At 49.2% G+C, this 16,638-nt stretch overlaps 1 protein-coding gene across 1 annotated transcript; it reads left to right on the top strand.

Annotated features, from left to right (window-relative positions):
- Positions 1-1,449: 1,449 nt before the first annotated feature.
- Positions 1,450-16,293, top strand: rem2 (RAS (RAD and GEM)-like GTP binding 2). The gene is made up of 5 exons (XM_068340871.1): positions 1,450-1,752; positions 4,245-4,584; positions 5,465-5,538; positions 10,882-11,059; positions 14,763-16,293. The coding sequence occupies exons 1-5, from the start codon at positions 1,741-1,743 to the stop codon at positions 15,083-15,085; spliced, it is 927 nt and encodes a 308-aa protein (XP_068196972.1). The 5' UTR covers positions 1,450-1,740; the 3' UTR covers positions 15,086-16,293.
- The last annotated feature ends 345 nt before the right edge of the window (positions 16,294-16,638 follow it).

Below are 16,638 nucleotides of genomic sequence, written 5' to 3'. Positions count from 1 at the left end.
TTTCATGAAAAAAAAATTCTATTCAGATTTTTTTTTTAAAATTACATAAATTAGCATGAAGCTAATTATAAAACCTGATTATTGGTAATGGTGGGGCTTTAAATTCTTATTTATTTCCCTTTGGACATGCTAAATGCTAGCTGGCTAATGAACGCTAATGGTCTCATAATGACTTTTTATGGCTTCCATCTGCACAGAAATATAATAATATAATGATATAATAATATATATGTTAATTTAAACGGGCACCATAGCGCCATCAGCTGGTCGTCTCTGACATCACAGGTCATTGATTGATGATGTTCTTTAAAGCAGAAGGTTATATCTGAATAAATCAACTGATTGGTTTAATTTATTGATCCATTGGCTCTTAAACATGTTAAATATTCACACGGGAACGCCTGTTGGAGCGCTCCCGTTCATGGACTCGTCCCACGTTACAGAATGAGGGTCACAGCAGGAGGTCAGAGGGCAAGGAGACGTGTAGAAATCAAACCGAAGCGGGAAAAGATTGAAATGGAAGCAGCCTCTCGGCGTCCAATCAGGAAGCAGCGATGAAGATGAGATTATTTCTGATGGATGTGAGCAGACTTAACTTTTATATCAGACATCAGGAGGATTTTTTCCCGCGGAAACGGAAGCGTGACGGTTCTTGATGTGTTTGAACGCGTCTCATCAGGAAGAGAATAATTATCTGTAATCACAGAGAGCAGCTGGAAGCAGCCGGGGTTCACTCGTCTGGGGGCCACAGATGACAAAATCCGCTCCTTTACTCGTTTTATTTAAATATATGTTTTTTAAAAATCACTTATTCTAGATGATTTTGTCTCCAACTGGAGTCTAATAACATGAAAGCACAACACTGGGGTCATCTGGAGCCGCTCTGCCACTAAAAGCTGAACGTCTGGATATTAGTTTTCCCAGCCAGGGGCCCTGCGGCAGTTTGGGCCCCAGAAAGATGAAACGGGAGCCCGTGGTTTTTGCATAATAGATGCCTTCATTTGATCACGACGAGGAGCTCATCCATCATTGAGGACAGGCGGATGACGTCGCCGTGGCGATGTCAGCGTCCTGGGATCAGCTGGGATTAATGTAGCGGCGCCGCCCGAAGCTTTGGAGGCCAGAATCCTTGTCGTTCAATTCCGGATCGATTCCAGATTTTAACCAGAGCTTCCTGACGGACGGCACCATCCCTGAGAGAAAATTCATTTTAATTGGTTAAGAACTTTCCCAGATATGAGACAAAACAATCGATGCATCCCGATGCAGATTTTGTGTTTCTGTCGCCCCCTGGCGGCGGCCTGACGTCACAGCAGGAGGAGCCCGGACCTTTGTTTGACGCGTGGAGAGAGAGGGGCACCAGAGGAAGAGGAGGACGGCTTTTCTTCCTCCTCTACACACACACACACACACACACACACACACACACACACACACACACACACACACACACACACACACACACACACACACACACACACACACGTTCCTCCAGAGGGAGACACAGGTGTAGCCTCTTCCCTCTTCTTCCTCATTCCCGTCGTCCACGCCGCGCCTCTCCATCCGCCGAGGTGAGGATTTTACGCGCACCGGAGTGGGAATTTACGCGTCCCGGTAAACGGAATGTGGCGCGTGTCGCCCGCCGCCGCGGGGTCCGTGATACCGGTACCGCACCCGCGCGGGGGAGGCGTTTGAAACCGCAACGCTCGAGTTCCGTGACGAGGAGACCCGCAGATCACCATGACTGACCAGGTAAGGAGACACGCGCCAGGTGTGTGTGTGTGTGTGTGTGTGTGTGTGTGTGTGTGTGTGTGTGTGTGTGTGTGTGTGTGTGTGTGTGTGTGTGTGTGTGTGTGTGTGTTTCTCTGTGTGGGAATTCCGTCCGGATTTTGGGGGGATTTTTACGCGCGTCTGATTTTCCGTGGGATGATCCAAGGACAGGCGGTGATCAATCGATCTAACGATTGATCGGATTATCGATCGGATTGGATCGGTGGACACTGTTTGGACCAATCAGAAGTGGGCTGATCTCATCCCCACCGGCCGGGGCATTAATGTTGCATCGCGTCCCGGTGTTTGTCCTACTTTAACGGATTAACCCCTGACACGCCGGCCCCAGCCCACGGGCAGAGCTTCCGGTCGCCGCGTGAGGAGCTCCCCTGACAATAAAGGCCGATGTTTAATTGATTAGTTCGTTCAATTAAGTTAATGAAGCCGCTCCAGTGAGTCCGCATGAATGATGGATGGCCGAGGGGGGGCGGGGGTGACAGCCACACCTCAGGACGACCACAGGATGTGGAACAGCAGACCCACAGTCCTGCTGTGTGCTGCTGGACATCAGATCAATCAAGTCGATCAGATATAATTGATTTACTTGTGCTTAATTCAGGTGAATTTATAAAACCGATAACCAATCAATAAATAATAGAATAAGGATCAGAGAGAAATGAGGGAAATGTTTTCTGAATGTTTTGTGTGTTTTTGTTGACAAACAAACAAACAAACAAACAACTTAAAGTCAACTGAAGGCTGAATGCTTCTGGTGAGGGAAAGACACGCCCACCTCTGCCCCTGATTGGCTGGTGGGTGGGCGTTGCCCCGGCTGGTTGGCTGGGTTTAGCCTTGAGGGGTGATGGTCGTTTACGCGCTTTTATCGTGGTTGTTATCACTGCAATTTGACTTAGCCTACATTAGCACTGGTAGCTTCTGCTCGTTAGCATTGGTAGCTTCCGCTACTAGCTGTGATGCGTTTACCAGCATTATTCCTGAAACATCGTCTCTAATCCCTTCAGATTAAAAGCACACTTCCTGTCAGAGAGACAGATGACAAACTGCACTCAAATTGGTAATAATAGAGGTAATCAATACCTTCCCTTTGAACTGCAACGACCTGTCATTCACTGACACGATGCTAACATTAGCATTGGTCATTTGCAACCATGCGTCACACCTCTGGATCAGTTTGACCTTTGGTGTCTGACCCCTGAGGATAAGACACCAAAGGTCAAACCAAAGGTCACCTAGTGGCCAAAATTGTGACTAAACTAGAAGAGATTAGACTACAATAGATTAGACTAGACCAGGTTAAACTAGACTAGACTAGACTAGAACAGTTGAGACTAGACCAGGCTAAACTAGACTAGACCAGACCAGACTAGACCAGACCAGACTAGAAAAGACTAGACCAGACTAGACTAGACAAGACCAGACTATACTAAAATAAAGTAGACCAGGCTAGACTAGACCAGATTAGACTAAACTAGACCAGACTAGACCAGAGCAGACTAGACCATCTAGACCTGACCAGTCTAGACTAGTCTAGACCGGTTTAGACCTTCACAAATTTCCCAACTGTGGGACAATAAAGGGTTATCTTATCTTAGTCTAGACTAAACCAGACCAGAACAGACTAGACCAGAGTAGACTAGACCAGACTAGAATAGACTAGACCATACTAGACGAGTCCGGATCGCCTGGACCGCCTTTGACTTCCTGGTTGACCTAGATGGAGCCTGAACCCCAGCTGGTCGGTACTGAGGTCCTTGAACACATCTGGCGCTACGAATCCAACATTCCTGAGGGGAATCCGAACTTTGTGATGTTCCGATACGTTTGAGAAGCGACGATTCATCTGCTTGTAATTTATGCGCTTCTTTTCCTTTGTATTCCCTTGAGTTCAGGCTCTTGTGGCATCGCCAATTAATTACGCACTGAGGCGGTCCTTAGTTTATCCGCCGCCGGACTGGCCTGCAGATACCCCGGGGTCCGCCTGGAGTGAGATTAATTACCCCGTTAATATTGATGAGGGTCATCTATGGCCGACCCGCCGTTCCCCTTTAAGAACAGATCCAGATGAAGACTACATGTTTTCGTCTGAGTGAATTCAAGTCACGACGGACTCCCTGGACAGGAAGTGGTCACCTGACCACCCCCATCCCTCGCCGTCTCCTGGTTTGACAGTCTCCTGGTTTTCCCCGTCTCCGTTTCCCTTTTTCCACGCTCTGTTTCTTTCTTCACACTTCCACTGAAGTGTCGCACCTCCACGGTTATCACCTCCCTCCCCCCTACTGGCGTTTTCAATTGCTGAGGCCCCTCCCCCCCGTTCTCCACTGATAACAGGTACCAGAATAGACGCCTCTACAGGTAGACGTCCGTCCAGATCTCGTGGTCTTTAAAGTGGTGTCAGATGTTTGATGCCCGGACTTCCCCCTCATGTGGTTTTCGTATGTCCTCCTCCACCCCAGTACAGCATGTTTCTGACCACGGCGGCCCCCCTGCGCCGCGGCAGCACCCCCTTACCCCTCAAACACCAGCTGCGCCGGGAGGAGGCCGTATCTGAAGACTGCGATTGGATCCCGGGTTTGGAGGAGCCCCCCACGTTGCCTATTACTGACACAGCAGTGCCTCGCGATGAGTCCTCCGGTCACGTGGTGGCGGCGGTGGCGCCGGTTCACCACGCCCACAGCGGCGCGTTGAAGCTAGTGCTGCTGGGACAGAACGGCGTGGGCAAGTCGTCGCTAGCCTTATCTCTGGCCGGCCAGTCGGACGGATCTCTCTCCATCGACTCTGAGACGCAAGCATGTGGTAAGAACCAGGAGGGGATTAGCATCCTCACTTTTATGTAGCGTCAGTTAGCTTAGCTTAGCTTGTTTTAGCAGGAAAAGTAGAGAGGAAGCCCAAGGTGACAAAATGTAAAATTACAAACATGTTATGTCTACTTTGTACAATTACTACAAAAAAAATGTAAAAAATTCCTACATGCAACTGTTTCTAGCAATTTCCTATCCTGATGCTAAGCTAACCTAGCTGGTTAGCTGCTGTATATTGATGTTTAATGAACTCATATGTGTTTGGTATCCATCTTCTCGTCTAACTCTCAGCATCGTATCGCAGCGACTTATTTTCTGCTCGGACACATCGTCATACAGATATACCTCAAGTTACGTCGTTCTCGATTATATGTCGACTTTCAAAAACATTAAAAATGAGGTTTACGTCATTTTACTCCACTTTACGTCTGTCTGCCACAAATACTGGAATCATAACATCACTAGTAGACCATTAAAAGCACATAATAATTTTGCATGTGCTAAACGAACGTTAGCGGCATGCTAAACAAACATTAGCGGCGTTCTAAATGAACACAGTCCCAATCAACACCTACTTAATGAGGGTTTATTGATCCTGGTAAACAGATGCTCGTTTTCGCTGTGAACGATCGCGCCTCACGGATCAATACGTGTCTCTAGTTCGTTATTATCGGGAAAGACGCGACAGATTAACGCGGCGCTGGCGCCTCAAGATTCGCCCGTCGCTCATCAGACGGGCTCCGGGCCCCCGTCAGAATAGAGAAACGCCCCTGTCCTCCAGACGTTCGCCTTCATTCCTAACTAGAACCTGATTTATGAAAGAATCCATCGATCGATAGACCCGATCGATCGCCTGATGTGGTTTTCTGCTGCAGGTGAAGGCTACGAGTGTTCGGTTACCGTCGACGACGAGGACAGCAAGGTCGTCATTTACGACAACTGGAAGCAGGTGAGGTCACTCCTTCCCCTCTTCCTCTTCCTCTTCCTCTTCCTCTTCCTCTTCCTCTTCCTCTTCCTTTAATTTCTTTTTTTCTATTTGTGTTCTTTCAGGCGGTCAGATTTTATTCTTTCATTAATGATTTTGTTGTTTGTTTTGGGGGGGTGTCTTGGGGGGCATTAGCGGGGTATCTGACGGCTGTTGAGGGGTGGGGGGCAGTTAAGTTTAAAGCTTTAAAGTCAGGCATTAATGTGACGGAGCAGGACGGCGTGTTTCTGACCCTCAGGATAAATTATTCACGCCCATTTCTGGATCAGCCCCTCCCCCAACGCCCATTTATGGATCAGTCCCGCCCCCAACCCGCCCTAAACTTCTCGTCCTCCTCTTCCTCTCAGGACGATGAAGAGCATTCCCAGCATTCCCCTTCATCCTTCAGGTGCATGTTCAGAAACATGTAGTCCGAAGGACACACGTGTACACGTGTAAGGGCGTGGCACACACACACACACACACACACACACACACACACACACACACACACACACACACATTTAAATAAATCATCCGTGGGCTTGAAATAGAAACAGCGGAACGTTCGGCCGTGACCTCGGCCACCCCCCCGTCCTTCGCCATTACCCATAAATCCCTCAAACTGCGAACCGGTTGGGGACGGGCCAACGGGGGTCACCAGAGGTCAGAGGGCCCCGCCCACCCGCTGCTGTGTGTCTCGATTAATTCGAAACCTTGAGTTTCTTTTTTTTTCATGCGATGGTAATTAAAATATTATCACGGGGGGGACGTGTAGGTCATGTGACCTTCTGGCTCCTCCCTTGAAGGGGGAATTTTTATATTGTTTATTGCATTGTTAGCCCTGTGCTAACCTGGATGTTCTCTGGCATCGTGTGTTTGTTGGATGTTAGCAGGATGATAAAACCTGGAGGAGATTAGCATCTTCACCTTTATGTTCACCATGTAGCTTCAGCTAGCAGACAGTTCGCTTAGCTTAGCGTAGCTTAGCAGGCAAAGTAGATAGGAAGCCTAATGTGACAATATGTAATGAAGTAACGAACAAGTTATGTCTAGTTTATCCAATTAGTACACAAAAGTTGTAAAAAAATCCCTACATGCAACTGCTTCTCGCAATTTCCTGTCCTGATGCTAAGCTAACTTAGCTGGTTAGCCACTGTTGATTGATGTTTAATTGATTCATTAGTGTTTGGTATCGATCTTCTCAGCTAACTCTCAGTAACGTAGCGCAGCAGCTTATTTTCTGCCTGGGTGCATCGTTTTAAGGGCGGGGCCCTCAACCGTCCGACAACCAATCGATTAGTCGTTGTCGTTAGGAGGCGTCGGCTCTCCCTCGCCCATAAAACGTGACCTTCAAACCATTTTCATCGGTTATATTTTAACTTGATGGATCGCCGTCAACCTGGATAGGCGGGGGCGGGTCGGGGGTGGGGTGTGGGGGGCGTTTCATCCGGTTCCATCCAGTTCCATCCAGTCCAACATATAATACCAGTGACCCAAACTGGTGCTTCCACAGAGGTCAGATGTCAAACAGAGCACCTTTCTCCCAGGATGTTGGGGGTGGAGTCTAAACGTGTCACCGTGTTAATGTGTGTGTGTGTGTGTGGTGTGTGTGTTAGCTGATAGCGATAACCTCATCTGCTCTGTGCACTGTTGTGCGTCTGATCTCATCGGTGGTCAGCTGACACGGCGCTCAGGCGGACAGATGGCGGGCGGGGGGGGGGGCGTCTCTGTGCAGCAGACTGTAAAGGAGGAGGGAAGGGAATCCGACCCCCCTGCTAATCTCCCTCATCCCATTATCAGATCTTTACCTAGCGACCAGAGCGAGGAGCTCTTCATCCTCCTTTCCTCTTCCTCTCATTCCCTCCATCCATCACCATCATCATCATCATCACCATCATCATCATCATCATCATCATCATCATCATCATCATCATCATCATCATCATCACCATCTTCATCCTCTATATTCAAAGAGAAATACTTGTTAGCATTTTCTCCCCAATGCTACCGTTTCACCAGCTTTAGCGAGCTAGCCGGCTATGCTAGGCTGCACTGGCAGGAATAACTGGAGCTGGAAATGAGGTCACCAGGAGAGGGAAGCTAGCACTGCGCTAGTAGCAGCATCGCTAAAAATAGCGCCAGGCTTGTTTCCGATCGATACATAATAACAGCAGGTGTGACGATTGATCAATATCAATATCTTATATAGGTCAAGTTATCAGTTTCTGTTGATAGGAAGATGGACGTGTGATGCGGAGCAGCCAATCAGATTGAGCGTGCAAGACGAGGAATTTTTCTGCTATAGCTTCCGGCGCTGGCTTCCTGTCACCTCTGATTGGACGGTTCTTATCTGCATCCACAGCGGAACCAGGAAGTGTTGTGTAAATAATGATTGGACTGTTTGAACGGTTCTGTTCTTTATGTTATATATCTTTATGTTATTATATTATATACATTATAAAATATATTATATAGTATTGTATTATATTATATATTATATATATTTTATTATACCTATTATTTCAGTGGAGCGGAACGGATCACAAACGCCATCAGCATCACAGACAGTAATTCGCGGACATAAATGATGGGACGCAGCGTGGGACGTATGTCAGAGACGCTGCAGGACGTCGCCCGAAGCGACAGCGTCCCACCAGGAGTAACGATTATTTATTAATGATTCCAATATGGAGGCGACGTCGCCGGCGCGTCTCGGAATAACAATCACATGTCATCAGCGTGGAGACGAGCGCCAGCAGGGCGTCTCACGATTTCCAGATAAAATGGGTTTTCAGATGAATTCCCCCAGTCGGATCTGAGCGGTCCGAGGCGTCCGGATACTTTTGGCCACATAGGAGGTGGAGACGACGACTGATGTGATGGAAAACCTGCGTGACGCGTCTAAATGTTTAATCATTAACGACCTGAACGCTCATTCAGCTGCTTTTATTTACACAGGAACTGAATATGGGCTCGTCTTGTGTGTGTGTGTGTGTGTGTGTGTGTGTGTGTGTGTGTGTGTGTGTGTGTGTGTGTGTGTGTGTGTGTGTGTGTGTGTGTGTGTGTGTGTGTGTGTGTGTGTGCATTGACAGATGGCCTGCTCTCTACGGACAGAGAGGAGCTGCCTGATCTGGAGGAAGAAAGCGAGGGAGGGGAGGGAGGGAGTTGGCGTTGATTTCTTTGACTCCGCCTCCTTTTGACGGGGGGGAGGAGTCAGTCGGTCACGTTTCTCCTGAAGCTCTGCAATCGTTCATTCGTCTTTCTCTCCATTTCACGCTCTCTTCTTTCCATCCCTTAAATCTGACAGTGACAGGTTGTGGCCCCGCCCCCCTCGCCTTCCTCGCCATCCTCCCTCCCTGCCCCGCCCCCTTCCTTCATCCTCAGTTCCATCTTTTCCTGTCCTCCCCGGGGAATTTCCTGCTCTGAATCCAAATTTTTCCCATCGGATGTCTGGGAAAACGGGACTTTTCCAGGTGGGCGGGGCTTCCCCGTTCCGGCTGTGGATGAGGGGCGGGGCCACCTGAGTCCATGCTGATGCACAGAGTTCTATTATTACCATATCAGTGATATTGATCCAGCCACTTGTTGAAGGCTGCACTCCATCGATTGGTCACATGATCAAATAAACCTCAACCCCAGCGTCCAATCAGAGTTCACGGATTCCATCCAATTGAATCAAGCCGAAGGTTTCGGGGCTCAAGGCCGTAATAAAAATGTATTTTCAGATATTCCAGATAAGCAGACAGGAAGTGGATAGAGGCTGCCGTCTGATTGGTCTGTGGGCTCTGGTTTCTGTCTTCAGGGCACAGATAGTCGCTATTGATCGTCTGGGTCAGATTAACGTCTCTGGTTTCAGCCTCATCCACGTCACGAGCATCAGGTCCAGAACCGGTCAGAACCGCCTGGATTAAAGGCAGCAACGTGTTCAGAGAGGATCTAAAACAGGGTTAGGGGTTAGGATTAGGGTCAGGATCAGGGGTTAGGGTTAGGATTAGGGTCAGGGTAAGGGGTAGGATTAGGGGTTAGGATTAGGGTTAGGGGTTAGGATTAGGGTGAGGGGTTAGGATTAGGGTTAGGGTCAGGGGTTAGGGTTATAATTAGGGTCAGGATCAGGGGTTAGGATTGGGGTTAGGGTCAGGGTAAGGGGCAGGATTAGGGGTTAGGGTGAGGGTTTAGGGTGAGGGGTCAGGATTAGGGTTAGGAGTTACAATTAGGGTTACAGGTTAGGGTTAGCGGTTAGGATTAGGGGTGGAGTTGGGATTAAGGGTAACGTTTACAGGTAGGGTTAGAGGTAGAGGTAGGGGTTAGGGTAAGGGTTAGGATTAGGGGTAGGGTTAGGGTGGGTCACAGGTAAACTTCGGTTTACGTCATCTGGAGTTTTTGTCAAATTATCCGTTGGTTTTCAAGAAAAATACACTGAAAAATAAAAACACACGACGTCATGTTACTGTACGATAGATCAGAATAAAACATATCATATAATCCCGTAGCAACCCCCGTGACCCACCATGAGGAAGAAGAGCTTCTTCCTAAATTTTAATTACTTAAACTTGGTTTAAACAAGTGTGACGGGCCAGATTAAAAGCCTGAAGGGGCCGTATGTGGCCCCCGGGCCGTTGTTTTCCCGTTCCTGACCCCAATCATAATCAGTGCGTTCCCCAGCTGTGCAGGTCCACAGGCCGCCGCCGCCGCGCTAACACGCCTCTAATCCGCTGCGATGCTGCGTGATACAAATGATGCTTAATCCCCACGACCTCCAGGCCGACGCCCAAATTGGATTGGTTCGACTCCGCGCTTCATAACAGACGGGACCCAATCCGCTAATGACGCTAAGCTAACAGACCTCCGGCTAATTCAGTGGCGGGAGATGTGATGATGGGAGGACGGCGACGGCTAATTAGCTTTAGCCATCAGCTGGGGGGGTGTGACCCATTTTACACCCGAGCGAGACGACAAAAGTAGTCCCGGCAGCGCCGAGCCGCCGTTCCACTCCGGCTAATTGAGCCTGTGTGACAGGAAACCCCCCCGACGGGGCGCCGGCGGACGCCGTTAAAAGGGTCGGGGGTTTCAAAGTGGAGCGTGACATCCAGTCCCCTCGTGGGACGCCATCAGAGCGTCTGGCTAGGGGCGGAGCCGACCTTCAGACAGGAACAGCACTCACCACTACCTACTGTAACCGTGTGTGTGTGTGTGTGTGTGTGTGTGTGTGTGTGTGTGTGTGTGTGTGTGTGTGTGTGTGTGTCTGTGTGTGTGTGTGTGTGTGTGTGTGTGTGTGTGTGTGTGTGTGTGTGTGTGTGTGTGTGTGTGTGTGTGTGTGTGCACCAGGACCTGTCCACGCTGCAGTGTGACGTGTGCATCCTGGTGTTCTCGGTGACCGATAGGCGGAGCTTCCACCGCGCCGCCCAGCTCCGCCTCCTCCTCAGGGAGTCGCAACCGCAGACGCCAATCATCCTGGTGGGGAACAAGAGCGACCTGGTGCGGTCCCGCGAGATCAGCAGCGAGGGTAGGTGAAGGGTTAACGACGGGGGGGTCTGTCTGGTGTGTCAGGATCTCGTTCTTTACCGCGTGGTGGCCGATGGATACGACATCAGTGAGACCGGATCTCGTTCTTTACCGCGTGGTGGCCGATGGATACGACATCAGTGAGACCGGATCTCGTTCTTTACCACGTGTCAGCGGGTGGATACGACATCGGTGGGATCGTATCTCAGTCTTTACCGCGTGTCGGCGGGTGGATACGACATCAGTGGCACAGTATCTCGTTCTTTACCGCGTGTTGGCGGATGGGTACAACATCAGTGAGACCGTATCTCATTCATTACCGCGTGTCGGCGGATGGATACGACATCAGTGAGACCGTATCTCGTTCTTTACCACGTGTCGGTGGATGGATACGACATCAGTGACACCGTATCTCGTTCTTTACCGCGTGTTGGCGGATGGGTACAACATCAGTGAGACCGTATCTCTTTCTTTACCGCGTGTCGGCGGATGGATACGACATCAGTGAGACCGTATCTCGTTCTTTACCACGTGTCGGCGGATGGATACGACATCAGTGACACCGTATCTCGTTCTTTACCGCGTGTTGGCGGATGGGTACAACATCAGTGAGACCGTATCTCGTTCTTTACCGCGTGTTGGCGGATGGATACGACATCAGTGAGACCGGATCTCGTTAAATGATTTTATTTATTTTAAATGTTTAGCTCAGTTCTCAGGTTCTACTTTATTTCTGTGTTTTCTCACATCCTGTGTTGTCACGTTGCCCCTCCCCCTCCCGCCCCCAGGCGCTGCTGTGTCTGTGGCCCCCGGGGGCCCCGTGTTGTCTCTCTGTTCTCTCCCTGCAGGCCGCTCGGCCTCATCGCTCTTCATCTCCTCGCCGCTGATGTCAGCGAGGCTGTTTGCAGGCGGCGCCGCCTTGAGAGTGATGAGCAGAGGGCGTGTGAGGACGGCATGTGTGTGTGTGTGTGTGTTTGTGTGTGTGTGTGTGTGTGTGTGTGTGTGTGTGTGTGTGTGTGTGTGTGTGTGTGTGTGTGTGTGTGTGTGTGTGTGAGCCAGTCGGGTTTATTTTTCACACACAGGATACTTTATTTATACGGTGGCTCATAACTCTGTTCATTGTTCTTTTTGACAATGGCGCCTTCTGCAGGTTGAGCCCCGCCCCTTTACTAAATGTCAGCTGGGGCAGCCTCAAGCCCCGCCCCCTGCGGCCCCCCATTAATAATCAGCGCCTGTCTGGATGAACATAAAAATACCTGTTTGCTCTAAATTCAGCGTTTCACTGAAAGTTTAGCTCCGCCCCCACATTCCTCCTCCTCCCCCTCATGGTCGATGATGTCATCGATGATGTCATTGATGTGGGAGGAGGTTGAAGGAGCTGCTGCTGATTCTGTGGAGGATGTTCATGCTGTTCCGCTCTCTCAGCCAACCCCGGTGTTTAAATCCGGACCGGGACGGGACCCCCCTGGGGCGCCGGCGCCGCGGGGGCAGCGGCCGCCGTCGGTTAGCTGAAAACCTTCCCGTAGAACGCCACACCGGTGACGGAACCGGTCAGACGCGTCCTCATGAAGCTGTCAGGATGCTTCAGGCACATTTTACATTTGCATCCGCCTTATTTCCTGTTTTATTTTGAAAGTTCCCGCCCCTTACTTCCTGTCTTTGTAGGGTTTTCCCTCCCAATTTCACTTCACCTCCATTCCCCTTTTTTTTCCCAGCATTCCCTGCTTTTCCACGTGTTTTTCTATCCATGCATCCTCTTATTTCTGCCGTTTTGCGACGATTTAAATTAATTTCCAGGGCGTCCGTTAGCATCTCGTTTCCTTTCGTTAGCCGCGAGCTAACGGAGGTTTGCGAGGAGGAGGAGAAAAGTGCCGACTCAGCAGATTCGCCAAGAATAGAAAGAACGACCCGGAGCGTCGATGTGGTCAGCAATATGGAAATGCCCCCCCCCCCCCTCCCAACTCCACCCCCCATTTTCATATGGGGGGGGCACTGTCAGGAGAAGCTAACTAGCTCACGGCTAATGTCTATTTGTGGCCATTTGACGCGTTTCTCCTGCTAACTCCCCCTCCTTTGTTAGGGCACGACGATGTCACACCAGGACGCTATTGGTCACTGAATATCGTGGGGGCGTGGCCTAGTTTGATGGATATCCTTCATCTGCTTCGTCGGCATTCCTCCTCCTCTTCCTCCTCTGTTTGTGTGACTCACGTCTTCCCTCCGTCCGTCCTCACGCATCTCTCTCTCCGTCTGCCTCTTCCTGCATCCTTTGTTTCCTCCTCGGTCGGCATGGCGACCCCTCCTCTCCTCCTCCTCCTCCTCCATCCTCTCTCGTCCTCTATTTTCCGGTGAATCACATTCTTACTTCTTTTTTTCTGCGGGAGCAGATGGAGTTTGCTCAGTTCTGTGTCAACTCATCCGTCTCCATGGCAACCGAGCAAACACACAATCCATCGGTAAAAGATTTCCACGCATGAAAGCTCTGATGAACGTTAGCGACAGGACGGAACGTTCCCGGTCTGGGGTCTTTTTCTTTTCTGTAACTCGTGTTTCAAACGGATAAAAACGGCCGACAGGAAGTAGAATCCCACCGGACGCCGTTTGTTTCTGAGCGATTAGCATCCGTCAGCTTCCCTTATCGCCGCTTTGTTTGAGCAGGAAGCAGCCGGCGCTAACAGCTGATAGCGAACCCTCGTTTAGTCACCTGTCCTTATCTGGCAGCCATGGTGAGATAAACAAGCGCTCCCCCGTCTGAGCCGCCGCCAGGAGATTCCAGCTTACACAACTCATCCTGCTAAGCCCCGCCCCCTGAGCTGGATTCATGGCTGCTAATGAGGCGAATTAGGGAAGCCATCTGATTGGTTACCTATAAAATGTAAAGCTAAGTAAAACTAAAACATGTAAAGCTAAGTAATGCTAAAATGTAAGGCTAACTAATGCTATGAAATGTAAAGCTAATTCATGCTATAACTTGTAATGCTACGTAAAGCTATAAAATGTAAAGCTAAATATAAAGCTAACCATGCTATAACACGTGAAGCTAAGTAACGTTATAAATGTAAAGCTAAGTAACGCTAAAATGTAAAGCTAACTATGCTATAGCATGTGAAGCTAAGTAACACTATAAATGTAAAGCTAAGTAACGCTAAAATGTAAAGCTAACTACGCTATAACATGTGAAGCTAAGTAACACTATAAATGTAAAGCTAAGTAACGCTAAAATGTAAAGCTAACTATGCTATAGCATGTGAAGCTAAGTAACACTATAAATGTAAAGCTAAGTAACGCTAAAATGTAAAGCTAACTACGCTATAACATGTAAAGCTAAGTAACTCTAAAATGTAAAGCTAACTATGCTATAACATGTAAAGCTAAGTAATGCTAAATAATGAAAAGCTAAGTAACGCTAGAACCTTTAAAGCTAAGTAAAGCTATAAAATGCTAAGATAATAATGCTATAAGATGTAAAGCTAATTATATGAACCGATTATGAGATGCACACTGTTTGGTTCTAAATAATCTGTTTTTGAGGACGGCTGAAGAGAGGCGGAGCTTCTCCTCCTAACATGCGGAGACGCCGTCGAGTGATGAGACCCAATAAATTCATCATGGATTGTGTTCCAAACGGCGTCTGATCGTCCCATTGGCGCTGCCCATGTTGTGTGGCCCCGCCCCCTAAAGCTTGTCCCCTCCTCCCTCTCCAGAGGCCCAATCCAGCGCCGTGATGTTCGACGGCCTCTACCTGGAGCTCTCCGCCTCCCTGGACCACGGCACCACGGAGCTGCTGGAGGCGGCGGTGCGGACGGCGCGGGGCGACTGCGCCGGCCCCGGGTGGGGCGACGGCGACCCCGGATCGGGGCGCAGGGAGAGCCTGACCAGCAAGGCCAAGCGCTTCCTGGCGGGGCTGGTGCCGCGCTCCTACGGGCGCGACCGCGACCGGGGGCGCTACCGGGAGATGAGCCGCCACCGGGGGAGCAAGATCCTCCGCCAGAAGTCCCGCTCGTGCCACGACCTCAGCGCACTGTGACGCGCACACACACTTCGCACACACACACACACACACACACACACACACACATACACACACACACACACACACACACCAGAACGGGGGGGGGGTATGGTGGATGCTAACTGGTATTAGCGCGCACACATCCAAGTAGCACGTAGAGAGACTGATAGGGATCAAACGTAACCCCGTTCCGCATGCCGAGTAGACGACCCCTCACCCCGTAGGTGCGACCTCCGACCCTGGACTTCCTGTACCTCAGCGGCCGATAGCCAGAGCACAATCTAGCAACGCCGCCGCGCCGGCGAGACCCTTTATACGTAGACGACAACCTCTTATTCTGCACATTTTTTTGTAAACCACAAACATCCACGGCGTTTCCACGGCAACCATCTGTGATATTTCTACACGAATAAAAACAAACAAACATCAAGCCATAGTTCTGCTGATCGCTGAGTCAGCGGTTCGCACGAGGATCCCTTTACTGGAGAGAATGTAAGCTACGAAATGTTAGCACTAGCGTTAGCATTAGCGTTAGCATTAGCGTTAGCGTCTGAATGCTCCCAAAACAGGACAAACGAGTGAAAAACCTCAATATCTGTGGCTGTTTTGTAAAAGGGGGGGGGCAGAGGAGAATGTTCTGGAGGCGTTGTTTGGATATCCCATTGGGCATGGCGCCATCGCCGGTGTGTCCCCCCTCCCACCGCTCCTTCACCGTCTGCTGAACACACTCGTCTTTCCACTGAGAATAAATTCATTTTCCTTTGACGTCCAGACCCAGAGTCGAGTCCGTGTCTTTTTCCACAGACGGGATGAAGCGACCGTCCCGTTACCCCCGGTAACGGGTACCAGGTGACGGGTCAGCGGATGAGTCACGGCCTCCCAGGACGCGTTCCATTTAGGACGGAAATAGCCTGATCTCAGGTTGGAACCAGGGCGTAAGGCGAGGATGTGAGCCAACGCTCAGCAACACACACACACACACACACACACACACACAACGTGGTAGAAATAAACCCTGCGTTGCCTGGAGAAGCCTCACATCCCATAATAGAAGGACTGGGGTAATCCTTTGTTGATCTCATCTCACATTTTAATTAACGTGGAGCTTTTGTGGCGTCTTTTCCCAACCACCAAGGCACAATGAGGTTCTGTTGGAGTCGTTTTCCGATTGGACGTTAACAATGAACGATCAATATTTAACATCATCTTCATCTGTTTGTCGCAAACGACCTGATAATCTGAGGAAACATGATGAATGGAGTGAGGAAGAAATAAAATCCTAAAATTAATCCAGATTGAAAACATACTGTGTGTATATATATATATATATATGTTAAATATATTTAAATATATAATTAAATTAATTAATCAATTATTGAAATAAGTATAAAGTTTATATAAACATATATAAATGTTAATTTATCATTTTAATACTTTTAGATTTTAATTTTTTGATTTTTGTTAAAATACTTTTATATTTTTACATTATTGTTAAACTGGATAAATACCATGAACACGGGTAGAAGGATGGGTTCATTGAAGCTGTTATTTATTTATTTATTTATCTA

Source organism: Antennarius striatus, chromosome 18 (genome assembly GCF_040054535.1).
Source record: "Antennarius striatus isolate MH-2024 chromosome 18, ASM4005453v1, whole genome shotgun sequence".
In the NCBI taxonomy this organism is placed as follows: Eukaryota; Metazoa; Chordata; class Actinopteri; order Lophiiformes; family Antennariidae; genus Antennarius; species Antennarius striatus.
The sequence above is the reverse complement of the archived record's forward strand: the minus strand, read 5'-3'. Positions and strand labels throughout refer to the sequence as shown.

What these genes read in the sequence shown, in the direction of transcription:
- rem2 (XM_068340871.1), top strand. An exon ending in CTCTGAGACGCAAGCATGTG is followed by an intron (nt 4,585 to 5,464) that starts GTAAGAACCAGG and finishes TTTCTGCTGCAG; the next exon opens with GTGAAGGCTACGAGTGTTCG. An exon ending in CCGCGAGATCAGCAGCGAGG is followed by an intron (nt 11,060 to 14,762) that starts GTAGGTGAAGGG and finishes CTCCCTCTCCAG; the next exon opens with AGGCCCAATCCAGCGCCGTG.